Source organism: Natrix helvetica (assembly GCF_964273705.1).
Source record: "Natrix helvetica genome assembly, chromosome: 1".
NCBI lineage: Eukaryota > Metazoa > Chordata > Lepidosauria > Squamata > Natricidae > Natrix > Natrix helvetica.
In genome coordinates, this window is record NC_138548.1 from 183259098 (window position 1) to 183285214 (window position 26117).

The 26117-nt window shown below is 36.3% G+C and overlaps 1 protein-coding gene across 4 annotated transcripts in view; it reads left to right on the forward strand.

Moving 5' to 3' along the window:
• Positions 1-26117, forward strand: part of PARD3B (par-3 family cell polarity regulator beta) — a 532498-nt gene that overhangs the window by 213604 nt on the left and 292777 nt on the right. For all 4 annotated transcript variants that reach the window (XM_081937858.1, XM_081937859.1, XM_081937860.1 and 1 more), the window contains exons 12-13: positions 7074-7247; positions 17995-18127. In XM_081937858.1, the coding sequence (XP_081793984.1) occupies positions 7074-7247; positions 17995-18127 (307 nt within the window). The remainder of the gene's footprint in view (positions 1-7073; positions 7248-17994; positions 18128-26117) is intronic.

The window sequence follows — 26117 nt, forward strand, 5'->3', positions numbered from 1 at the left end:
CTGAGGCTTTCCCAAGCCTCCTGGAGTTGGCAGCACTCTCTCTAGCCTCCCCGGGCCTCGTTCTTCTTCTGCAACTCCCCTGGAGAACCAGGGGTCATGGCGACCAGAGGGTGTGGCGCTCGGCGTCTCCGACTGCCTCCCCCGCCGCCGCCATTGCCAAAAACCTCGCCGCCTGAGCTGTGCACACCACCCGGGCAATCCTCACCTCCGACATTGTTCTTCAAAGCTTGCCACTCTGGCCTGCTTCCCTCCGGTCTGCTTCGCTCAGCTCCGCCCTCCACCAGCCGCTTCCTTTTAATCTACCCGACTCCATTCCACAGAATACGGCTGTTCATCAGCTGTTCGGTCAGCGCGTCTCCATGCCTCCATGTCTCCACGCGCTTCTCCGCTCGGCGCTCGGCGCCTCTCGCCCGACCAGCCGACCACCCGATCACCCTGCCCAACCAGTCCAAGCTAGGACAGAGCCGGGGGTGGTCGCCGACAAATCCCGACCCTCAGGATAAAACTGAGGGTCGGCAGCACCCCTCTCAGCAGGGAGGCCCCTCCGCAATCATACGGAGCTCACAGATCGGCCGCCATTCCCTCCGGAAGCTCCTCCTCCTCCAGGATGGATGACAAAGAGAGACTCAACCTGGAAATAAGGAGAATTTTTCTGACAGTGAGAATAATCAACCAATGGAACAGCTTGCATCCAGAAGTTGTGGGAGCTTCATCACTGGAAGCTTTCAAGAAGAGACTGGACTGCCAAATGATGTAGGGTCTCCTGCTTGGGCCTGGGGTTGGACTAAATGACCTATAAGTTCCCTTCCAACTCTGTTATTCTGTTATACTACATATGGCTCAGACATTCATATTACATTAAGCTGGCAGGATTAGGATTGATTAAGTGATTGATTAAGTGATAATTGATTACTTTCTCAATATATCATTAAAACAGCTCATTTTTTTGGTTGCCTATCAATTTTATAAAGCAGTGCTGCCTAATCCACTGGATATATAGTCTAAATTATCAAAATTGCCTGTTGGAGTTCAAAAATATATTGATGTGCAATTCCTGTTGAATCAATAGAAGCAGAAGTACAATTTAGAATACTGTCTATAAAATTGAACTTTAGATCTTAAAGCTTTTGTATTTTGATGGCTAATTGGACAATTGTGGTTTCTATTTTATATTTTGCTAGGTATTTTATTGTGTTATTGTTGTACAGTATATTTATCAGAGGAATTACTACTAAGCAATAGTACTAGTAGTTTATTGAATTGATACATTCCTGTTACCTTATCAATAAAATAAAATAAAATAGAGTACACAGTCTAGTTCCAAAATAAAATAGGAGGAAATAAATGATGAAATATATACACTATATTGCCAAAAGTATTCGCTCACAACTGAGTCTGATTATGTGGATGGGTGAGCGAATACTTTTGCCAATATAGTGTATGTGGCAATACAAGGAGTCAGTAATCACATAAATGAATCTCCCTTATGGGGTACCCCAAATATTAAGAAATAAATAGAGCAGAATTTGATCTTGTAGATGCATCCTAATGACTACATACAGAGAAGAATTGCCTAGCTTCCCTTTACTACTGAACATTCATATTACATCAAAAACGAATATTAAATAGAGGAAACCATTGATGTCATTTCTTCCGTTGACTATTGTGGCATGGAACCAATATCCCAGGGATGTGGGCGGGAATAGGAACATGCACCATTTTATTGTTGATACCATTTTTTTGATGATCCATTTCTGAATCAGAGCCAACATCCTTAAGAACTAATTCACCTGAGAGTAAGGATAAAGTGGAGAACTAATGTTCCCAGGCCAATGATAGTAGTTACATACTACAATGAAGTCTTAGCTTCTAAACCACCATGTGCATACCAAACAGTCTATTAATTCATGGGAGGGGAGGAAGAACATACAAATAAATTTAAACCATAGAAGATGTAAGAAGGAAAGTGGATGTAGATTGGATGTGAGCAGTCAATTGTTTTATGAGCTGTAGTGGTACAGTAATTAGAATGTAGTACTGCAGGCTAATTGTACTGACTGCCAGCAATTCGATTCTCAAGCTCAAAGTTGACTCAACTGTCCATCTTTCAAATTGTTGGGGACAATATACTGTAAACTTAGAGCTTAGAGAGGGCTGTAAATCTCTCAAGTGGTATATAACTCTAAGTACTATTGTTATTGCCATTGATTTCATTTTTATTTGCAGTAAAATTATTATCTACATGAATCGTATCTGTAGACTCTCTCCCATACTCTCTTTCTCCCATGCTTCTTTCATGCAAAGAAGGTTGAGAGATCCAGACTATGGCCTTGATGTCCTTACAATAGAATAATTTGCATTGATTGTTACCCTGGAGGGGGCTCCAGTGAAGCTAGCAAAATAATTGTCTATCAACTCCTGACATCATGGATAACAGACTGTAGGTCTCATGTAACAGATGGAAAGAAACAACTGTTGAAGCCTCCCCTCTGAGAAAGGAGATAATCAGAAGGCAGAAATAGTTAAGTCTGATCAACTCTTAAATTCAGAGAAACTAATAGGAGGCCAAGCAAGAAGTGATAACATGCTAGAAAATCAATCCTTTTGGCCACAAATCTGTCAAATGATGAAATCAATAGCTGACTCAATTTTTCAGTTTGTACATTATTAAGCATATACCCCAGGATCCTTCATCCTGTTTCCAGCATTATTAAAAGCATTAATGACCCATGGAAGAAGAAACCAATATAAGCTACATGATGAGGAGTAAAACTTTCTATTATAACACACAGTGCCAAATTCTTTAGTGGTGAAGGCCACTCAAGGTAAATTGCAATGTTAAATCGGTAATGCAAGCTAGATACCATGGGTAGATGAACCTCTACCATGACAGCTCTCCTCTTCAGAATTTCCAACCACCTGGTGCCCTTGGCAAACTATCAACTGTTTCTGTGGAAGAAGAATACCTGTTTTCATTGTTTTCCCACAGATAAGGAAGAGCTAGCCTTGATATTCAAGCAGAAGCTATTCGTTTCTCAGAACAACAGATAAATTTTGCCAGCTATGTAGCTGACTGTATTGCAAATTCAGTAGGAAGGAAAATAACTTTGAGACAAGATACCTGGCTGTGGTAAGGCCTATTCTCAGCAGTCCCTTACTGTACTGAGGACTATCCTTTTGATGGATAGAGTCATTTTTAGGTCACTTCCTAGTGGCACTTTAACTCTCAAACTTTCCACTTTGAAAATTTTTCAGTATTTAATTTCTTAGTTACCACTGTCATGCTGAACTGAAATACTCTGTAAAAGTGGGTTCAGGGGTAGAATTTAGAAAAGAACAGGTAATCAAAATTCATTATACATATATAATGTGAAATGAATATATTGGAAATAAGCTACTTCTAGATGTGACTGTCTAAAGTGTTCAATATAATTAACATCATTTCCGAAGCTAATTTAGCTCCACTGTCCCAATGTGTTTGTCAATACATTGTTGACATTATAACTTATTTGAATGTATCTGAAAATATCTTGTGGAATGTTGAATGTGATTGATTAGTAGAAATATAAAAAGTTTTCAAGATTTATAAATCTTGTATTATATCAAGAGGGCAATGTTTTGATGCATGATGGTTGGGTCAATCTACTGTATTTCTTTCAAACATGGTTTCCTAGTTTAATATGGTTGTTAGATGACATCATTAGTTCCCTCATTAATAAAGTAAAATAAAATAAAATGTTCCTTAATTTTCTAATCTATTTGTTCTTACTTTTCATTTTCTCCTTAGATACTGGGTTTGGTACATTACTATTATAACAGCTTCAATGACTGTTTATTAAAATAGATAGACAGACAGACTTGGCAGCAATGTAACATGAATATATTGAATGTCTTACGAGGAAATTAGAATTGAAAATACACATTTTATGGACTGCTAAGACATATGAGAGATGTAAGCAACTCTGACAAGTGCTTATAGAAAACTTTTAATGAATGCATGATTGAATCAAATTCATTGTAAGCAGGCTAATGGTTTTTCAATGCTACTTCCTCATCTGTGAGACCCTTTGAACTGTAGACCCTTTTAATCCATATACGGTTTCTTCAAATTTATGTCATCATTGTGAATAATCAGAGTTGCAATGTCTCTAAGAATGGTCTCTTTTTAAAAAATAAAATAATGATTGCTGTATCAATTGCTATTTCTGCTATGTATTTCAGACCTAGAGGTATAATCCTCTAATTTTAAATAGGTAGTCGCATAAAGGTAATTTTTCACAACCTAAAATAATTTCAAAAATTAACTCCTATTATTTTGTCTTTTTTCATGTTATTTCTCTTTATTCTATGAGTTAAGTGCTTTTTGCCCAGCAAATAAGAACTGAAGCATTGGGGTGGTACATACCTCATGCCATCATTAATATGCACGTTTGGTTAATGCTGTCTGATGGCTTAATTAACATTTCAGATTCTCTTAAAAATGTAAGAATAAATGATGGCATAGTTTATTTTAAAAAATAACATAAAGGATCTACTAAAGATGGAAAAATGTGTGCTGGCCTCTTTTTACTTACCACATGTTTATCTTATTAAGGCAATGAGTGCCTAGGATATGGATGACAAAATATGGCAATTTCAGGGCAGGACTTTTTAAATAATACACACAAGCGATGTCCCTTTATATGATGACATTAAGAATTGGAATATGGTGTTTAAAGTCTTATGCAATTGTACGTGTTACCAGTTCCTGCACTCTTTTTTGTGGAGGAAAGATTGCAGGATAGGTTTTTTGATCAGAAACAAATGTCTGTTGTGCTTACTCAGTTTCCACTCTGGGCAACCTAGAATACTGTGGGATTTTTCAAATTTATAATTAAAAAACCAATGTTCTAATTAAATCAGTACAAAGAGGTAACATTTAAACAATCAAACAAAGCAAAAGGCAGATGTTCCTAACCGGTCCTCTTTGTAGGTAATTTCAAAGCTTGGGATAGGCACACATAGTGACCCAACAAATATGCTTCTGACTGTGGGAGGATTGTGAAAAGGCATTTTCTAAAGAATTGAAAGTCCAGAAAAACACTTTTAAGGAGAGCACAGTCTTGGAAATAGCCTGGTCCTAAGTGATGTCAGTGTTTATACATCATGACTGGTACTTTGAATTGTTCCTGGAAATAGACCAGAATAATCTCTTCTCTACACCACCTGGCCCTCAGCAATAATCTGGCTACAGGATTCTGTAGTTTCCAAACAAATTTCAAAGGCAGAACGTTTTACTGAAGTCCAAACAGAGCATAATTAAGGCTCAGATCATTGAATTTAATTCTGACATCTCCAGTAACACACATACATAACAAATCTAGGAGTTCATTGAATCTTCAGATGTGAGACTTTAAAGAAAGTATGATTGCAAATTTTACTCCCCGAGGTGACTTTTAGACTGACCAGGGAGATTTGTCTGGATTGCACTTCAGTTTAATAGCCTTTATCCAATTCACTGCCAACAACATAATACATTGATTTAGAGTTTAAATAGTTTGTTTAGGTATATTTTCTGTGTAATAATGATACCCAATCCAACATTCTGGGCCAGTGGATGTCAGATAATTTATGTTAGATTCCACCAAATACTCCATAAAACAATCTTGTCCTACCATGACAAAAACAAGTAGGTATATTTTCCAAGAGGACATGTTTATGCCTACAAATAATTTTATTGTTACATTCAAAAAGTATGGTAATACATAGCAATGCTTCCACCTTTTATGCATATATAGAAGTGAAGTTACAACAAGTTCTGAGTTTAGTTCTGACCAGGATTAAACTTGGATGGTGACTTTTATTGTATTTGCTAAGAAAATAATTTGAATATCTAAGCCATATATTCCATTCATAACCAAAACGTGAAAGATACATACTCGTCATGACTTTCAAATCAATTGTGAACAAACTAGAAACAAATACATTATTTGCTCTAGCAGGTAATTATTACCATTTCTGTTCTATTGTGCTCTTTTAAATATTCCAATTTTACCCACATTCTCAAAATTTTTAGTAGTGCTCAACATTTCTTCTCATAAAAGAACCCCTGCTCCAACAACTTGGACCACACTTTATTTCAAAAACATTACAGATTTTTAAACCTTTTTTTCTATCTTGCTTTTAGGTTTCTTAGCAATAATACACTGGGCAAGTGCTGTGGGTAGGTTATAATAAAAAGCTTCTCTTTGTGACATGTTTTCTTCGATGCATCTTAAAAATAAAATCTGTAACTTTGGACTTGGATGACTAAACTAATTATTTTAAAAATACCTAATACTCTTGTCATTGACAGATAATTAATGGCTGTTACAAGTGTGCCACGCCTCCCAAATATGATTTTTTTCTTTTTACATTCAGATACATACATACACACAAACACACACACACACAGAGAGAGAGAGAGAGAGAGAGAGAGAGAGAGAGAGAGAGAGAGAGAGAGAGAGAGATATTCACACTTACAAATATTCCATTTAGGTGCTTTAAGTGATTTTTTTACTATTATTATGTTTTAATGCTTTTATTTGCTGGTGTGTGTGTAATAAAAATTGATTGGTTGATTGAAATAATATTTTTATAGAGGAAAATATTGTATTGTTATATTGTTCAAAGGTCGTGCATCAGTAAGGAAAGAAGGAAATAAAAATATGACAACCAATGTGAACATTTATTATAATGTATATAATAAATTTTATCGGGGAGCTGACTTTTGTTATACTCCGGATGTCAGAGTTGGGCGTAAGGTTGAGAGATCCTGGGTTCTCAGAAATTGGCTCCTTTGGGTATTTACTATGCTCTTTTTATGTTTATGTGTTGTAGAATGCAGAATAGATTTTGGAATATGGTTATAGCAATAGTAATCATGAAAATTCTGCTAATAAATAGGGTGTTTTAATAGGATGGAGATATGTGTTTTTGAAGTACATAGAATTTTATGGAAAATTTAATACTTCATTTAAAAAAAATGCATTTAACACATTGTTGACTGATAATTTAAAATTTTTAAAAGATGGGGCTTTTTTTTTTTTTTGCAGGATGGGCGGTTACGAATAAATGACCAGCTTATTGCAGTAAATAGTGACTCTTTGCTTGGAAAATCAAACCATGAAGCCATGGAGACTTTGAGGCGTTCTATGTCTATGGAAGGAAATATTCGTGGCATGATACAACTGGTAATTATCAGGAGGCCAGAAAGGCAAATTGAAATGGTAGGTGAAACTTTTTTTATCCACCTATCTTTGTATCTATTATAGCACTACCACTAGCAAAACCACCCTCTAAGTGGTTTACAGAGTCCACATATTTCCCTCAACAATCTGGATCCTCATTTTACTGACCTTGGAAGGCTGAGTCAACCTCGAGCCTGGTAAGATTCGATCTGCCAAACTGCTGGCAGCAACAGAAGTAGCCAGCAGTACCGCACTCTAACTACTGCGCCACCGTGGCTCTAAGTTCATTATATGAAACATTGAACTGAGATTGCTGTAATTAATAGTGACATCTATCAACCTTGATTGTTGACACATAATGCTAAACCATTATGTTTTTGAGAACTACTAAATAGGAAAAGATTTATCTCCGATATGAATAAAGAAACCATAAGACAAATTCCTTGGCCAATTCCTTTGGCCAATCACACTTGGCCAAAAAAAGTATTCTATTCTATTTTACATTTTTTATTTAATGTTTATTTTTTCTTTCTTCCTTTGTGAAGATTCATAGGTTGTCCAAAGTGCACATATTCTCATGCATTGCCAGTTTTCTTACTATTATCGAGAAATGCAGCACAAAATGCAAGTTTTACCTTTTTCAGCAGACTTTGCTAAGTTACCTTTTGTTTCTGCCATTTCTAAACCGTCCCAATTAAGACCCTACTGCCTTCCAAATATTTGAACAAAATTATCAGCTGACATAAAGGTTTTCCATAGAAATATAGAATTAAATTGTCCAACGTTTATTTTGTTAGTGATGAAGGGCTTTGTGAAAATTATTTTGACCAACACATCACTAGGCCCATAAATCTTTCTCCTCCTCTTTTTACTACTCAGCCAGCAAACCCAGATGACAATAGAATAGAATAAAAATGGAATAGAATAGAATAACAGTGTTGGAAGGGATCTTGGATGTCTTCTAGTCCAACTCCCTGCTCAGGCTTGTGTTAATATGCCATAAACCCTTGTGTTAAAATATAAATGATAAGTAATAGTTTCTCTTAAATCTTATTTTCCATTAAGCACTAATAGGAATTATCAAATTATTTTTCATGCTGTCCTTGAAAAACCAAACATTGTTCCCAAATTGCAAAGAAGAATATGTATTTTTTTTTTTGGTAAGCTATTGCTAATGGTTGAGCTCTGATCTTCAATTCTTGCAACTTCCTCAGTCTTAACTGAATCAATGTGCATATATGTATCATGGCTTCTCTTATGAAAACAGAAATATGAAAATGCAATATACCTTTTCCACATACCTTGTGAAAAATGCCTAATGAGAATTATTGAGTCTAACTTGTTTTAAACACTACTTTTTAAAAAATAAAATATGCTTGCAGTTCAATTGTAATTCCATTTAGAGCTAAAAAGTATAGCAAAAAGAGCCACGACCTGTTCTTTCTGTTGCCTGTTTAAAAATCCATTATTTTTTTATTGGCTGGGACACTAATGGCATCTTTACATGACTGTTCTGTTTCACTAACTGAGGACCCTAATTAGGCGGTGCACTGATCAGTTGTTGAGCTATTGATTTGGTTGTTTATCAAAGACCTAGAAAAGCAGGTTTTCATCCAATTGCTGTTAATTTAAAAGTACCTGAGCTACATGAGCCACCTGCATTTGCTTCAAGCTTACTGTGTCATATATTTTTAACCTCAGAAAAGAATTACAAATTGTAGTGTAAAGGACATATAGTAAACTAATGGTTTTTTTTTTTTTGAAAGTTGAGAAGAAATACTGTACTGGGTAAAAATGCCTTATTACTTAATAGAAACTTTAATAGTCTAGTTAAATAGCTTCTATATGATTTCCTACAATAATACTTTCAGTAAAGTGCTGAGGAATATCCCCACTCCTGCTAGTCTCAATCAGGAACATTACAATGCTAGGTCAAGCTCTCACAAGGGTTGGTTAAAGAGGGAAAAATGAGAAAATTAGGATTTAGTTGAAAATTAGTTTGACAAACTGTTTCCACTGCAAGACTATATTTTTATTGGCATATATTATCTTTATATGCCTTATATACAGATAGTATTATACAGATGTTTTAAAGTCTCTGATTACTGAAACTCTCAAAAATATGTCAAAATATAAAGAAGGATGGGAAAAACAATATTGGCAACCTGAAAAGTATAATAGAAGGAAAAGCAAATAATTCAATACATCACTTAAGAATAAAAAGAAAAAAGACTTTAAGAGCAAAATGCAAGAGATAAAAATGAGTTATTCATGATGTTTTGGAGTGAGATTTGGAAATACTAGAATATTTAAAGGAAGATAACTTTATTTACAACAAACTACGGGAGAAATGGGTTAGGAAACATAACACAAGGGAAGGAGGTTTTAAGAGGAAAATTGGTGGAACATGAACAGAGTGTTTGTACACCTATTTGATAAAGGGATCATTCAATATTTATTTGTTTGTTTTTCATACTTCTTAGCCACACATCTCCCTTGTATTATAAATTGTTATATATTATATAGATTATAAGTATTACATACTTAGTTTAAAATAAGTAAATGAAATATATTAAATACTTGAGACGTATAGTTTACAATAAAATTAAACTTGATAAATAAAGAATCCAGTGAATAGAGTTAGATATTTAAAGTATGATGAAAGAAAATAATAATGTACAGAGGAACTTTATGAGTGTTGGTCAAAGGTAATAGGATTAAATTGAGGCAGAGGCAATTCAATTGCTAGTGTATGACTAGTGTTTACAATGAACTTATCTGAATGAGCATTTTAGCAGATTATTTAAATTTAATGCTTTGGGTGTTTATATGATTAAAGAAAAGATAGCAACATACCTAAACAACAGAATTCCTATCTGAAAAATAAATATTGTTAAAAAAGAAGTAAAAAATTAATATCAATTATAACTATTGTTAAGAACAAAACCCTAAAAATGAACAACAAAACCATTTCTGGAGATCTTCTGAATAGCAGATATGTTGCAGGACAAAAGAAGGAATCAGATTTCTACATTCTTTCAGCATGGCAGGAACCTCAAGAATAGCAGCCGGTGGACACGGACACACACACGCGCGCGCGCGCGCACCCCCCCCACACACACACTGAAGCTGGCAATTGAATAGTACTTCTAGGATTCTAGATCTACAATGAGGTTCAGACTTTCTGGGGATATTTACCACCTTTTTAATACTTTTCTTAAGAGACAGGGAGTCTTAAATAGTAACACTTAGCGATGGCTAGATAGCCCATCTTACTAGGGACTTGTTCATAATGTAGACAATGGACACTGGCAACCCAAAGTGCCGACTTTGCAATAACAAAGTCGAAACTGTTTCACGTTAAATATGTGAATGCAGCAAAATTGCACAAACTGATTACAAAGCTAGACATGACCGAGTTGCTAAATTAATCCACTGGTCATTATATAAAAAATATGATTTACCTGTATCCAGAAAGTCATGGGAACATAAAGTGGAAAAAGTTATTGAAAATGTGAAGGTGGAGATCTTGTGGGACTTTCAAATACAAACGGATTGTCATTTGGAGCACAACATGCCAGATATCACGGTTGTAGAGGGCCGAAGTGAACAGTTTATTGATATCGCTGTTCCAGGAGATGCCAGAGTCGAAGAAAAAGAACTAGAAAAAATAATGAAATATCGCAATCTGGCCATCGAAACTACACTGCTATGGATGAAGCATGTAACAGTGATACCCATTGTCATCGGGGCACTTGGCACCATGTCCAAGAATTTTACAAGATACATCAACAAATTGCAGCTTTCTGCAATAACACCAGCGGAACTGCAAAAAACTGTGCTACTCGGAACATCGTATATTTTAAGAAGCGACTTGGTTGATTCCTAGGACGCTGGCAGCAAACCGTATCAACCATTAGCACCAGTCACTGGTATTTGTAATGCATTTTTGAATGTTCAGTTGGCTGAGTTTCATGTTTAATGAATAAAGTATAACAACAACAACAACAACAACAACAACAACAACAACAACAATGATAATAAAATCCCATACCCCACTTCAGTGACAACACTCACTCATGTCAGCCATTTAACGGGCCCCATCTGGTTCTGGGTTCCCCAGGCCTGTTGGCAGAACCATGTCTTTAGGGCCTTCTGAAAGAGTCTCAGAGTGAAAGCCAATCTAATTTCCGGACGGATAATATTCCAGAGGGAGGGAGCCATCACAGAAAATGCCCTACTTCTGGTTTCTGCCAGATGTATCTCCTTAGGGGACAGGGCCCACAATGTTCCTTGCCTCCCCGCTCTAATGGGTTGGGTGGATCTGAACAGCAAGAGATGGTACCTCAGATAACCTGGTCCCAAGCCACGAAGGGTTTTAAAGGTGACAACCAGTACCTTGGATTTCACCTGGAAGCAAATTGGCAACCAATTCAGCTCCCTCAGGAGAGGTGACACATGTGCCCACTGAATTCTGCACAAAACCTTGTGGGTTTACTGCATTTTGCACCAACTGGAGCTTCCGGATGCTTTTCAAGGGCAGCCCCATGTAGAGCGCATTGCAATAGTCAAGTCGGGAGGTGGCTAGGCCATGAGTGAATATGAGTAGGGATTGTTGGTCCAGAAAAGGGCATAACTGCCATACAACCAACAGTTGTGCAAAGACCCTCTTGGACACAACTGCTACCTGCTCAAAGAGCAGGGGGAGCGAGTCCAGGTGAACCCCAGATTACACACTGGGTCTGTTTGGGGCAGTGCCATACAATGCAAAACCAAAGGTGGCAATTCTGACTGGACCGAAGAACCCCAAGCCGAGAGCCACTCGGTCTTGCCTGGGTTCAGTTTTAATCTTTTGCTCCCCATCCAGCCCCTAACAGCCTCCAAGCACTGTGAGAGGAAGGTCACAGCATTGCTTAACTCAGCACAAGCTGAGACATACAGCTGAATATCATTGGCATATTGGTGATATCTTAGTCCATGGTGACAGATGAACTCACCTAATGGCTTCATGTAGATGTTTTTTTTTGTTTTTTTTATTTTAATTAAACAAAAACACACACACAAAAAGAATCATCCTTCATTACATCTTGTAGAAAGTGTGTCGATTGGTTACAAATAACTTCCGTGCATTTCTTCCACAGTCATTACTTATAGTTCATATTAGATTATACACTTTAAATCAAAAATCTTTGTATATCTTACTATCAATGTACCACAATTCTCATTTGACTACAATTATTTGAATGTGCTTTTACCTCAAATTATTCATACTTAAAGACACAACCACATAATGGCGTTCATTAGCTATTTCAAAAATCCTCCAATAACATTACACTTTTATGACATATTCTAAGTAAAAGTCAATTAATAAAATTTCTAAACACTTTTTCCCCTTCTTCCCCCCCACTCACTGTTTAGAGTTTGTATCCAAGTTGCTTTTACCAATACCAGAGCATGTATATATTATTAAACAGTAGCCATTGACCTTTCCTTGTTGTTATTATAATTCGCTAAAAATCATTTACTATTTATATCCCACCTCCTCTCGTCAAACCCAAAAAACATTACACTTTATGACAAAACCTAAATAAAAGTTTGTTAAACAGGTGCAATTTATATCCAAATTTCTTTTACTAGTTTGCCAGTACACACACACACACACACACACGTGTGTGTGTGTATAATTAAGTTGTATCCATTATCATTTCATTATTATTATTATAGTTAATTATTTGTTGATAAATAAATATTTAATAACAATCTAAAACAATCTAAGAATTGCTAAATTCCTACTTATTGTTCAATCAAAATTAACTAATTTTTATTATCAACTTTCATTGTAAATCTGTATCTTTCAAGTAACGAAACAGTCTTATCTCTCTTGCCAATTGTGGTGTCAGTTTTCTTTTTATCTCCTTTATAAGGTTTTTATAGACTTCTCTCCACACTTTTTTGCTTGAAGGATCTCTCGGGTAAACTCGTTGCCCTCCAGTTGTTATTAAAGTTAGCTTGTCTTTGGTTGTCAATCGTGCTTCTAAAAAAATTTCTCTTCTTAAATCCATCATCATTATCCTTTTTTCTTCTTCTGTATCTTGGAACCCGTGGTAGAACTCCAGTTCGTCGAATTCCCTCTTCCATATTCCTTTCGTTCCACTTTCACCCACATTTGCTCCATTAATAAATTCATCTGTTGTCTTGTCTTTATCTTCTATGTCTTCATTCTCCCCTTTAATTTTTGGGGCTCCAACCCCTTCATCCTTTGCTGTGAGGAACACTAGTTTTTCCAACTTCTTCTCAATTCTCCCATATCCTTCCAATAGGTTTTGAATTCCAGCCAGGATATTTTGGAATTTTAAGGTTTCCTCATCTGAATATTGATCCATGTTTCCAAAAAAGAAGAAGGAAAAGAAAAAAAAAACTAGTAGCCACTGCCACTCTAGCCTTTCAGGCCTCTTTTATTTTTTGAATTTTAGGTTGACTTAAACACAAGTTCTTTTGTGCTCTTCAAAAGAGAAGGGTTCAGGATTTCCCCCCCTTTCTCTCCCCTGCCAAAATAGTTCTCAAAAGCACCTGCAAAAACACTTTGTGCCCTTGGCTCTTTATCAGTTTCTGTAAACAAATTGCAGATCCTTCAGCTACAAAGTCAGTAAGATCAAAGAGGAAAAAGAAGAGATACGTTGTTTCAAAAACTCCAGCCTCTGACCTCCGAGTGGCAGTGTTGCTACTTTTCACTTTCTAATATTTATCTTTGGCTCATAGGAAACAAAGTTCTGTAATGAAATTTAATAACAAAGAATAGGAAGAATTGTTAAAATAAAAAGGAAGGTTTTAGTCCAAAAGTCAAAAAATAAAGTAACAAAAAGCAGAAGAAGAAAAATTAATCCGTTCATTTTAAGAGGAGAAACAAAAAACGTTGCGAGCACTTCAATCCACAAAGTATAGTTATAAAGAAAAAAAAATATTTCCAAAGCAATCCAGTATAAGTTAATTCTGCCGCTCAATTCTTTTGCTTAGGGATCTGATTTGGCTTTTTTAAAAAAGTTTCTTTGGGCAGTCTTTCCCAAAACAGAAAAGAAAAAATACCTCACCAGATGGACTCCCTTTCTCTTTTCACTTCCTTCCTTCCGAAGCCATCCCGACTTCATCAGCCTGGGGTTGCCTGTTTACCGCTGGCTTGAAGAGCTTCCCTTGGGGAAGGGACTTTGCGGTGTCCCTGAGACCAGCAAGACTTTGTCTTCTTGATCACCATTTCTATGGGATGGTTTAGGTCCAAATGGACCGTCCAGTGGCAAAAGTGTCAACGGCGATCTCGGAGTGTCAAGACCGCATGTTGTATCATCGCGATGTTGGCTCCTTCTTCTGGCTTCATGTAGATGTTGAATAGGAGAGGAGAGAGTTGTGAGCCCTGCAGGTACTTTACTGATCTTCTGGATTGTTATTACAATGTCCTGGATGTGGCATCGATATCTTGTGGCAGACTGCTCTCCAAAGTCCTGAAAAAGATTTGCTGATCATTTCTTTTGCTGTCATATAATAGATGTGGTTAAAGTAGGTGTTTGGCTGACCATCCTGAAGTGGTTTAGGCAATGTTGCTCATTTTGAACACTACTGAATCATCTGAAGGTGCCCAAGACCCCCAAAGCTGCATGCTGGTACATTTCTTCCAGAAAAAGAGAAGAGGACTATGCCATACCAGAGAAATTGCTGACCAGCATAACTTAACCTGTTTAATTCTCAGTAGAGAATTAATCTACTACAGAAGGCAATCTAGATGCAGCAAGGCACACATTTGCTACCACTGAAGGCTGCATGTATAACCTGTAGAGAGATGTTTAACTTTGAAATGCTTGGACAGGCACACATAATTCAGGCTTTTGTTTTGTTCTTTTATTGCTACTTCGCTATTACCATCACTTATCAGAATTGCCTGAGGGAGGTAGGAAAGAAGGGGGAAAGAAACTGATTTGTTTAGCTGCTGTAAAACTGTGGAAATGAAATACTGTCTACATTGCTTTACATGCCCACAAATGAAAGTACTAATTTGCATTATCATGGTAATAAAAAGAAAGAAAAAACCACAGGAAGATATTGTGTGCTGTCCATTACATCAATTCCAATGAACTCAGGAGATCCTTATGACACTGGCCTTCTCAACTTATAGGGAGAGAAGGAAAATGAGTCTTTGTGATTAAAAAAATCTTTAAAACTACCAATTTAGAAAGATGTAAAGGAAAAATGGGATTTTCTTCTTTTCCCCACACCTTAGACATATATTGATATTGTGAGGAAGATTCAAGAATAGACAGGTATGCACAAAATGTGGCATCCAGATTATTTTCTGACTTCTTATTGCTTTTTATATGAACAGATTCTTGATAGTGAATGGTTTATAAGTCTTATTTTAAATGTGAACCAGGACTCTTACCTTGGTTTGTTTTTATGCTTTGTGCGAAACTTTTTCAAAATGCACTGTTGGGATAGCCAAAAAAAACCCAACACCTCTTCAGACTAAACTTTATTTTTAACTTTTTTCCCCTTGAGGTCTTAATCTTCCTTGACATTAGATAGCCCAAAAGAGAGGTGAATATGTGAACTTTACATTCCAAGGCACATAGCTGGTTCCACAACTTGAAGAATATTGAAGAACCCTAAGTTAGGAGATGACTATAGTAATGTACCTAATTAATTTCCGAGGGTCCTAGATTCTAGCCTAATTTTAATGATGGTTTTAACCAACCAATTGTATCCTGAATGCTAGAAACAAGTCCTGTGATTACAATTCTGCAAAACAAAGGCCAATGTGTCAATGCTTTGCAAATAGTTTTAAAAGAAGGAAATGTGCTTTGAATTGTTGTGAAAATAGGATTTTTATAGCTATTCTGTGAAAATTAAGAACAGTTAATCTGTATTTTAAATTAATATTTTAATTCCATTTAGTAAATTGTTTATTTTTTACAACGGAAATGTCAGAAGAAATTTGGAATGGTTATTGATGTGAAAAATAAAAACTTTATAAAGGCAGATACATTGGCATGTGATTTAGGGGTATGCCATTTGTTTCCAAAGCCATTCTGGTGTGCATTCATTACAGCACATATGTGGCAGCCACTGAGAGAAGGGAACCAGCTGGCTGTCAAAAAATTACCATTGGCACAGTTTTTCTTGTCTTGACAAGACTACAAGCTGCCTTCACAGATGGAGTAATAATGGGAAGCCAGTTGTGGTCAGAAGATGCATTACATGTATTTTGCCTCTCATGATATAATATGGGACTTTGCTAAATATTCAGTAGTTTTCTTTTTTTTAGCCCTCCTCCAATAAAAATAACCCCCTCTCAAAAGAACTATTTGAATGTTTTCTGCCATTGTTTCTCATGGATGCTGCTCCTTTATTCCCTTTTGTGTCCCTTTTTAAAATTACTTATCATAATAGCTATGACTGGTGTTAACTTGCCAATCAGATTTGCCATTAGAGGCAGCTGATAGTCAATTAAGTGTTAGAGCACACTGAAACAAATGATGGCAGACTAAATGAATACACAAATATATTCACCAAGAATAGCAATAATTCTCAGAAAAAAAGAACAAATAGTCAGAAGGCAAAGCCCATATTCCTTGCCCAGGTCTCATTTCGAAAAATGAGGGATATTTGTGGAAGAAATTTAATGCTGTTTCATCTAGTGGTGATCTCTTGGGTGCCACTTTATATCTCACAATGACACTACTCAGTTACATGGAGATAGCTACCTTGAATACTGACAGATGCTGCCAATTTCCTTAAGCTTTGCTGATTAGTTCATCGTCTTAGTGCTTCTTGCAATTTACACACTTCAACAGGCTGCAGCGATCACAAGAGACATAGCCAGGAGAAGCAAGTGAGTACCTGAAGCAGCTAGTGTAGCTGCTGAGTCCAACTCCAAGGGCATGATGATAATAAAAAGTACTTTGTCCTCATGCTTCACTCAGAACTTACAAATTTAATGGAGAACTTAAGGCTGGAATGCAGGCAGGAGTGTTTCTTAGTGCTATTTGCCAACCAGTTCTTCCCCCAATCAACTGAAGGGTAGAACACCCACGATGCGACTGGGTTCGACACCCCTGCCTTAATCTCTTCTTTAAAGTCCTTCCCATGCATTGGTCCATTTCTATCAATTTGGAAAAGGCACTTTAACTATCCAACATCTCCCCCCACAAGCCAAAATTCTGGGCTCCACCCATTCTAGGGACATAATGCTATTGGCCAGGTCTCAGACAGCCCTTAGCATCATCTGCATGAGGTATGGCTGTTCAGCACAAGCACATTCCAATCTTAGTGGATCAAATCACAGGAATTAGTTCCAGTTGCAATTTCCTTTAAAAATTATTAATAACTATTTTAAACATCTCAAAGGTGCTTTTTCAAAAGGCAAGTGGACTGTTTTTTTCCTTGAGGAAGAAGACTGTTTTAAATGTAGGTCTGTTCATATTCAAGTCTGAGTGTTCCCAACGTACAATAAACGTTTTGGAAACAATGCATAGATTGGGTGGTTTCTAAGAAATTGACAAAGTGTTGCATTATTACCTTAAAGACTGGCAGATTTATTATATTACATACCTTGGTGAATCACTGTCAACTACCAGATGCATTATTTTACATCTTACACTAGGGATTTGTAGCTCACCAGAAGCTCCAGCCAACATAGTGATAAGAGTATCTTAGAGTTATGGGTCAACAACTTCTGGAAGGTTGTTGTAAAACATTTCAAGTGTTATATTATGGTAATAAATATGATTTTATTTTGTTCTAGGAATCCAAGGAACCTGATATATTATTTCCAAAAGCAGAGGTTGAAGGGAATATTAATTTCACAAGCACTCCTAAGCAAAGTGATGCTGCTGTACAGTGTTTTGTCACATATTGCCCACAGGAGAAGTTAAAAGGTAAGCGCTATGCATTGGGCTTGGCTTCTGCCTTTAACATTTCGTGTGTGCATGTGCCACTGTATTATTTTCAGAAACTCATAACAACCTAGAAAATAATTAGCTAAAGTGCAGATTGCAAAATATCTAACATTTTATGAATGGCGGAAAAGCTGACTCTGAATTGATGAATTGGTTTCTTGGCATAAATTCCAGCTTTAAATGGTTGGTTTTATAGCACTTGGTGCTATAAAACAGACTTACAAATACAAATTGTAATTTCAGTATTTATTTTCTATCAATCTTAAATAACTCCAATGTTGCTAAACTTAGATACGAAGTTCAGATGTGGTATATAATTTATTGTTGTTGTATTGATATATTTGTAATTACTTATTTTAAATAATATCCTGCATATATTAGCTGTTTTGAACAATAAAAATCACATTAACTTTTTTTCTTAATCTTTAGATGTTCTACTTTTTAAAAACAATTTACTAAAGACATTTTGGACATATTGATATTCAAATAGTGGTGTTGTAGGTTAGCATTCTTTTTTCTGGGATGTTAAAAGATATTAATTTTTAATCAAAGGTAAATGATTAAAAATAACAAGTTCCTGTATATAAAATTAAGGACCAAAATCTAAAACTGGAAATTCCATTACGTAAAAAATGGAAAATTAAAAGCTGGAAAGGAATGGATGGGGAAGGGTATATGCTCTAGTCTTCCTTGTTACCTCACATTTGTTTAACAGTGTGTTTTCAGACTTGATCTAAAACTGAATATGTAATTTTGCCCTGAGAAAGAGATTCCAAAACAGATGATGAGTGACAGCTATTCAGAGAAAAAAGCCTTCCCATGGAATTAGTAGAACATTCCCTACTCCTACCCCTATGTTAATATATTTTCTAAAACTCCAGGCAATACAATTCTACATTTAGAGTGTCCAACTATCTCTTAGTTACATATTTCCTCCTATTATTATTTAGGACTTCAAGCACATTTTTAAAATTTTAATACTTGCCTTTAACTTGGGAATGTGGTGCACCCCAGATCCAAAGACAAAATTGTTGGCTTTGGATCTGAAGCACAACACATTTGACCATGTTCTTATATTATAGAGAAAGAAATCAGCTAATTTGGACTAAAATAATTGGGATAGGAGAAAAAACATTCTTGATACAAATGCATATAGGAGAGCTCTATTTCTTGATAACATGAGAAAACCCAACTGTTAGTACACTTTTAAGAACAGAGGCAGTTGTTGCTTCTGGCATGTTGTAGTTATGCTAACTTGTGTCCAATGCTATCTTTGCATTAGGAGAAATTCTCTGCTACTCCAGCAGGAGAAAAGAAAGGAGACTCAAAGTTCAGACATCCCCTCTTTGCCCTACTACATTTTAAGATGTTTCAGGATCCATACACTTTCATATGCTACATCCTATATGCCATCTTCTTCATTCAAAAGAGGCAAATTTAGAGGTACCTTTCCATGAATGAAGTTAAGGACATCCAATAGAAGCCATGGTTCAAGGAAGAAGAGGAAGCCAGTCACATCCCCCCCCCTCGCCCACCATCTCCTGTGCCATTTTCTTTTCTAATGGGCTCTCCAACTTTTAGGAGGTGCTGGAGGAAAATCAATTGGAACAAACTGTGCTTTGCTGCTTCAGTTAGTGAAACAGATGGGCTCCATCCCTATGTTTCTCACATTTCAATGCAGGTTGGGTAGACTTGCAATCAATCACTAAAAGGGTTTGTGATTTACAATTATTTAGCAGTTTAAAACAACAACAACAACTTTTCTGCCTTTTAAACTAGTGAAATGAAGGAAGCTTAGAATTGGAAATTGAGATTACATTTTTGTTGTAAAAAAATGGAAATTCAGTTTGGTTTCTGAGACCCACTCCACTCTGCCTACTTCATTAAGATATACCACATTATTGCACTCAGAAAAACCTGAGTGTCAACCTGTCCATGCATGAAGCTATATTGCCAGTCCATTAAGCTACTGCCATTTCAAAGAAGGAACTTCATAGATCTAGTCCAACCTCCTCCTGAGATAAGCAGCATTCACAGCATTAATTCATTTTCTCATTGTACTCATAGCTCTGTAGACCAGGGCCACTAATTTTTGACATTTTTAAAAATCTGGTGAGAACCCCCTTAAAGGAAAACGGTTTGAGGAGAAAAGACACAGAATGCTGGCAAAATGGGCCAGAAATCTTTGCTGGAAGGAAGTGGATGGGCAGAAAAACGTTCCCAAGAAATCTTATCTGCTGACATACTTCAAATGAAACTGACCTCTAAAACGCTGAGAGAGTGTGGCAATATACTTGAAAGAACAGGCTACTTATCCAGTAGATATTGCAAAATGTGAAGGAACACACTGAACATCAGCTAAAGGAACACCTGAGATAAGTTAGCTACCAGTAGTAGGGTATGTGGAGCAGAAGAAATTTTTAAATAATGAAAATCAGATGAAAGTAGGCAAAAAATGTTAGATTAAAATTTTGTAACTGAAAACAAGCATACACACAGCATAACATGTATTATGTAAAAGTGATGTGTTTGTGTGTGTAAATGGTGATGTGATGAGAAGGGAGTGTGAAGGAGCACATACACATGAAGGCAAACCCTCAGCTTTAAAATTTGTGTAGGGTGGGGTGAGGTTGCACTGTTGTGCAGTGCAGAAGAGAAGAGATTTGTTGTCTGTTTCAGGAGTCAAAAAAGACTTGACAGAATAATGTAAACGTATGAACCAATGTTGTTAAAAAAATTAACAAACCTGTGAGAGGTTGTTGAAGAATTAATCCTAAGAATAATAGGTACTGCTTTACTGTTAAACGTTGAAATATATTGGTTTTAATTTGGATGAATTTATTTCTGCTAGAAAACTGTGCAGCGGCAGTATCATAGCCAGTGAGGTTTATCTGAGACCTGATTATTGCTAATTGAAGTGGTTCATTGATGTTCTTCTCATTTCTCATGTATTTCTATAAATCCTGGCTTTCTGTCAATTTACTTTGGCTTTTTAAAAAAGAAATCTAATATTCTCGTGAAAAGATTAAGAGTCGCTTCTTTAAAGTAATTTTGCTTTGCCTATCATTATTTGAAGAAATACTTAAAAATCCAATATTGAAATGCCAACCTTCAGTCTATTTTTACATGAATCATCTAATACTTGCTACCCTGAGGTCCTCAGTTTGTTCCTCTGCCAAGCCGTGGTGCAGACTCAGCATTTGTTCCGAACAACCTCTACAAAGAAGTCTTACTTCAGTGCCAGCAATTTCACATTTCTGTTACTGAAAGATTACTGGAATCTGCCTCATCAGAGGATTTCTAAAGTCCCCCGGAAAACTATGAAGTTGCCAACAAACCTATCATTTTGGTGGCTATGTCACAAGTTTCCATTCCAAAAATTCAATATACTAATTCTTAAAAGGGCTATATATACCAATAAGGGAGAATGTGTGTGTGTGCGTGCGCATGCGTGCGCATTAGATAGATAGATAGATAGATAGATAGATAGATGATAGATAGATAGATAGATAGATAGATAGATAGATGATAGATAGATAGATAGATAGATAGATAGATAGATAGATGATAGATAGATAGATAGATGATAGATAGATAGATAGATAGATAGATAGATAGATAGATAGATAGATAGATGATAGATAGATAGATAGATAGATAGATAGATAGATAGATAGATAGATAGATAGATAGATGATAGATAGAGATAGAGATATATTATATAGATACACTGTATATATATATATACGCACACACACTTTACTATATAGGTAAATATAATTATAACTAGCCTTTGTGATGTTAAAGTAGGCAAATATCTGCCTAAATATCTCAAAAAGCAGATTTAAAAGTGAATTCAAAATAAGTTAATTTATTTATTTACTTTAAAAGTATTGCTGAGCCAACAGTCTTGAGTTATTCTTAATAATAATAATAATAATAATAATAATAATAATAATAATAATAATAATAATAATAATAATAATAATACTTTAATTTATAGACCGCGCCCTCTCCTAGAAAGGACTCGGGGCGGTGTACAGTCATATTAAAACAACACTATTAATACATAAATATATATAGATATATGGATGGATGGCAACCGACTAAAACTCAACCCTTCCAAGACGGAGTGGCTGTGGCTTCCGGCCTCCCGGTTCAACCAGGTGCTTCCATCTCTGGCCATCGGGGGCGTCCAACTAGCCCCCATGGAACAGGTGCGCAATTTGGGCGTCCTCCTGGATGCCCGGCTGTCCATGGATAACCATGTAACAGCCGTGGCAAGGGGGGCGTTCCATCAGGTCCGCCTGATGCGCCAATTGCGCCCCTTATTGGACCGGGATGCCCTACGCACAGTCACCCATGCGCTAGTGACGTCTCGCCTGGATTACTGCAATGCTCTCTACATGGGGCTTCCCTTGAGATGCACTCGGAGACTACAGTTGGTCCAGAACGCGGCCGCGCGGGTGATTATGGGGAGGACTAGATTCTCCCCTGTAACACCTCTCCTGCGCGAGCTGCACTGGCTTCCTGTGGTCTACCGAGTGCGTTTCAAGGTTTTGATTATGATCTTTAAAGCGCTTCATGGCACAGGGCCTAGTTATATGCAGGATCGCATCCTGCCCCACACATCCCTACGACCAATTCGCTCACACAGAGAGGGACTTCTCCGGGTGCCGTCCGCCAAACAGTGCCGGGGGGCGACACCCAGGAGCAGAGCCTTCTCTGTGATGGGCCCAGCCCTGTGGAATGACCTCCCCCGTGACATCAGGATTACTTCCGATCTCCGCTCCTTCCGTGTACAGCTGAAGACCCACCTCTTTCAATTATCTGGCCTGGCTCAATCGCAATCGTAATTTTCTCATTCCTCCTAACTGTTTTTTAAATTGTCCTTAAATATTAATTCTTAACTGCATATTGGGTTTTTACAATTGGGGTATTTTAAAGCTGATTTTTAACTGTCTAATGATGTAATTTGTTTCCTCCTCCGTGTATGTATGTATGTGTGTTGTGTATGTATGTACGTTTTTGTGCTGTTATATATCTTTTATGTTTTATGCTCCATTGTACGCCGCCCCGAGTCCTACTCGGAAAGGGAGCGGCTAATAAATCCAAATTTATTATTATTATTATAATTTATTATTATTATATATATTCTTACTTTATTTATTTACAAAACTAATTTGAGGGTAGTGTATTACTCATCTGGTAAACTTAGGGCCCACCTGGATTATATTGTTCAAAAGTCCCCTAAATTGACAATAACAGTTAAATATTTATATTGCTGTAGAGTGGCATTATTTATATCAGTGTATTAAAGTATTTGAACCAAACATTCAATTTGCCCAGCTCTCATTTGGTGCCATTTAGGTCTATATATGATATTGTAGAGACTGGGGGTTAAGATTAATCATAAGATGATCCTCAACTTTCATTTAGCAATCTTTCAAAGATATAACAATGCTGAAAAAAGTGACGAGAGAGAGAGAGAGAGAGAGAGAGAGAGAGAGAGAGAGAGAGAGAGAGAGAGAGAGAGAGAGAGAGAGAGAGAGAGAATAAAATCTGTAACTTTGGACTTGGATGACTAAACTAATTATTTTAAAAATACCTAATACTCTTGTTATTGACAGATAATTAATGGCTGTTACAAATGTGCCACGCCTCTCAAATATGATTTTTTTTCTTTTTACATTAAGATACAGAGAGAGAGAGACAAAGACAGAGAAAGAGAGAGAGACAGAGAGAGAGAGAAGCTGTTTGGGTTTAATGAATTTGCTTAATTGTTGCGCTCTCTTAACGACTGCAGTGTTCACTTAACAACCATCACAAAAATGTTATAAAGTTTCTTGTGATCACATGGTGATCTGCTTAACAACCACAACAACTTACGACCATAATTTCAGGCTCAATAACTCATAGGTTAAAAACTATTTGTACATAGTTGCTTGGGGGAAGAGTTCATTCAGATCCGTTTTGCTTTTAAAAGTTTGTGTAGTTTTTATTTATGTATTTGTCTTGTTTGCTTCATATCTGCAAGTCTTGGTTTATCCTGAGAATGCTGATTATTTTCACTTATTAGTGCCTGGTACGATTGGATTTGAGTGCCATAAACATTGGAAGTTTGGATGTTTTAGTTCATTATTACAATTTAATGTATGATAATTGAAATATTATAGCTTTAAAAAAATAAACAAGTGGGCTTTTATTGTGTGGCAGTACTAATTAAAATTGTTCCCCACTGATTAATCAACTATCAAGGTTGATTAATCTATCAAATTAAGACAGTTACAGATTATACTCTGTATTTTATATGCACAGCTTTTTCCAGCTACATCAGACTAAAGTTATGTTCCCGGATGCCATTGATACAGATTTATTTATGTATGCAGGGAATCCTATTTGCCTTGAATAATCTATCTTATTTTCCCTACCATTCTCTCTAGTATTGTTTCCACTATTATTTTTCACAAGGAAAAAAAATAAGTTGCAGAACTTCACATTTTAAAATTATGGTGTCACAGCAAAATATCCCTTCTTCATTTTTAACAAAAATTGTAATAAATGTTTCAAATTAAAAAACAAACAAACATTTCATGGTATTCATAGAAAAGGTGATAATAAATGCATGCCAAATTATTTCAAAATTTTGATCCATTAATGTTCAAACAAAACTCTGTATTTTATAAAGACCAGAGTAGTGAGAAATATCACTTCTGGGAATAATGTCTCTCTTCTCTAGTTGACTAGCTGGGGCAGAGACTGCTTCCTGATACCAGAGTTGGGAAGGATACTTAGATTTGGCCTGAACGTTTCTTTAAGCATCTTGAATGTCTCAGCCAATTTTGTATCCTTACCTCTGGTGAACCATGCTTGTGGTTGAAAGCATCATAGTTGTGTCAAAGCTTGATGTACTGTGCTACCCATAGTCCCACAATGGGTTCACTCCTCTAGCTATTACCCACTACACTTTTTTAAACTATTGTTTTAAAATTAATTTGAACCTTTCCTGCCACAGGTAGAATGGGGTCTGTATTTCCTTATGTTATCTTGGAAGTGTGTAGCCTAACTACTGCAGAACAATTTACTGTCCATGTGCTGCTCTGCAGAAAGGCAGATTAAAGAAACACCAAAACCCTATTTAACGCATAACTTCCAAAGCAGTCGGTATGTCCTGTTATTTTCACATTTTGTAGGGATATACCCAGTAATCATATTGCAAACCTGTTAGCACGCTTCCCAGATTGCACTAATGAATTCCTGCTTACCCTTTTACTTGCAAACAGATGGTCTGCTGGAACTTAGAAGGTAGCAAAATTTTGTGGAGCTGCATGTAAGGGTTGCCAGCACAACTGGTAAACTAAATTTTCCCCAGTTAAATAGTTATCTGCTTATTGTTCGGACATTTCAATATCCATAGGCTGTTGTAAGTTGCTGGCTTTGGGCTATAATAAAATATTCAATTATTCATTCCCTCATAATTTGTTCCAGAAGGTCAGCCTTTTTTATTTTGACTCTTAAAGCTTCTAGATGAAGATAATAAGAGCTTGTGGATGGTATTAATTTATTCAGATTTCTCTACTCCCCCCCAACTACTTCCCCCTTAAAAGCATCTATTAGTTAATAAGATTCCCAGCTCTCAATGGGATAGAAGGTCAATATCGAATTCATTATGCTTTTCTTCACTTAACTTGGAAATGATTTTTTTCTTACCTTGGGAGGAATATGCATGTCATGTATGTTTCAGACAGAAACAACATGAGAGAGTAATTTTGCACGTGGTTGATTCGCTCAGATTCAGATTAAGAATATTAACAGAAATCATTGAGTATGCTTTCATTATCAGTTGATATATATTATTTATTTGTTTTCTAATGCATAACAATTTGTGGATAACAAAATAGAACCTAATCACAGTTTAACTATGTGGCAGCATAGTTAATACAGCATCTATGTACCCATTGAGTGTTTT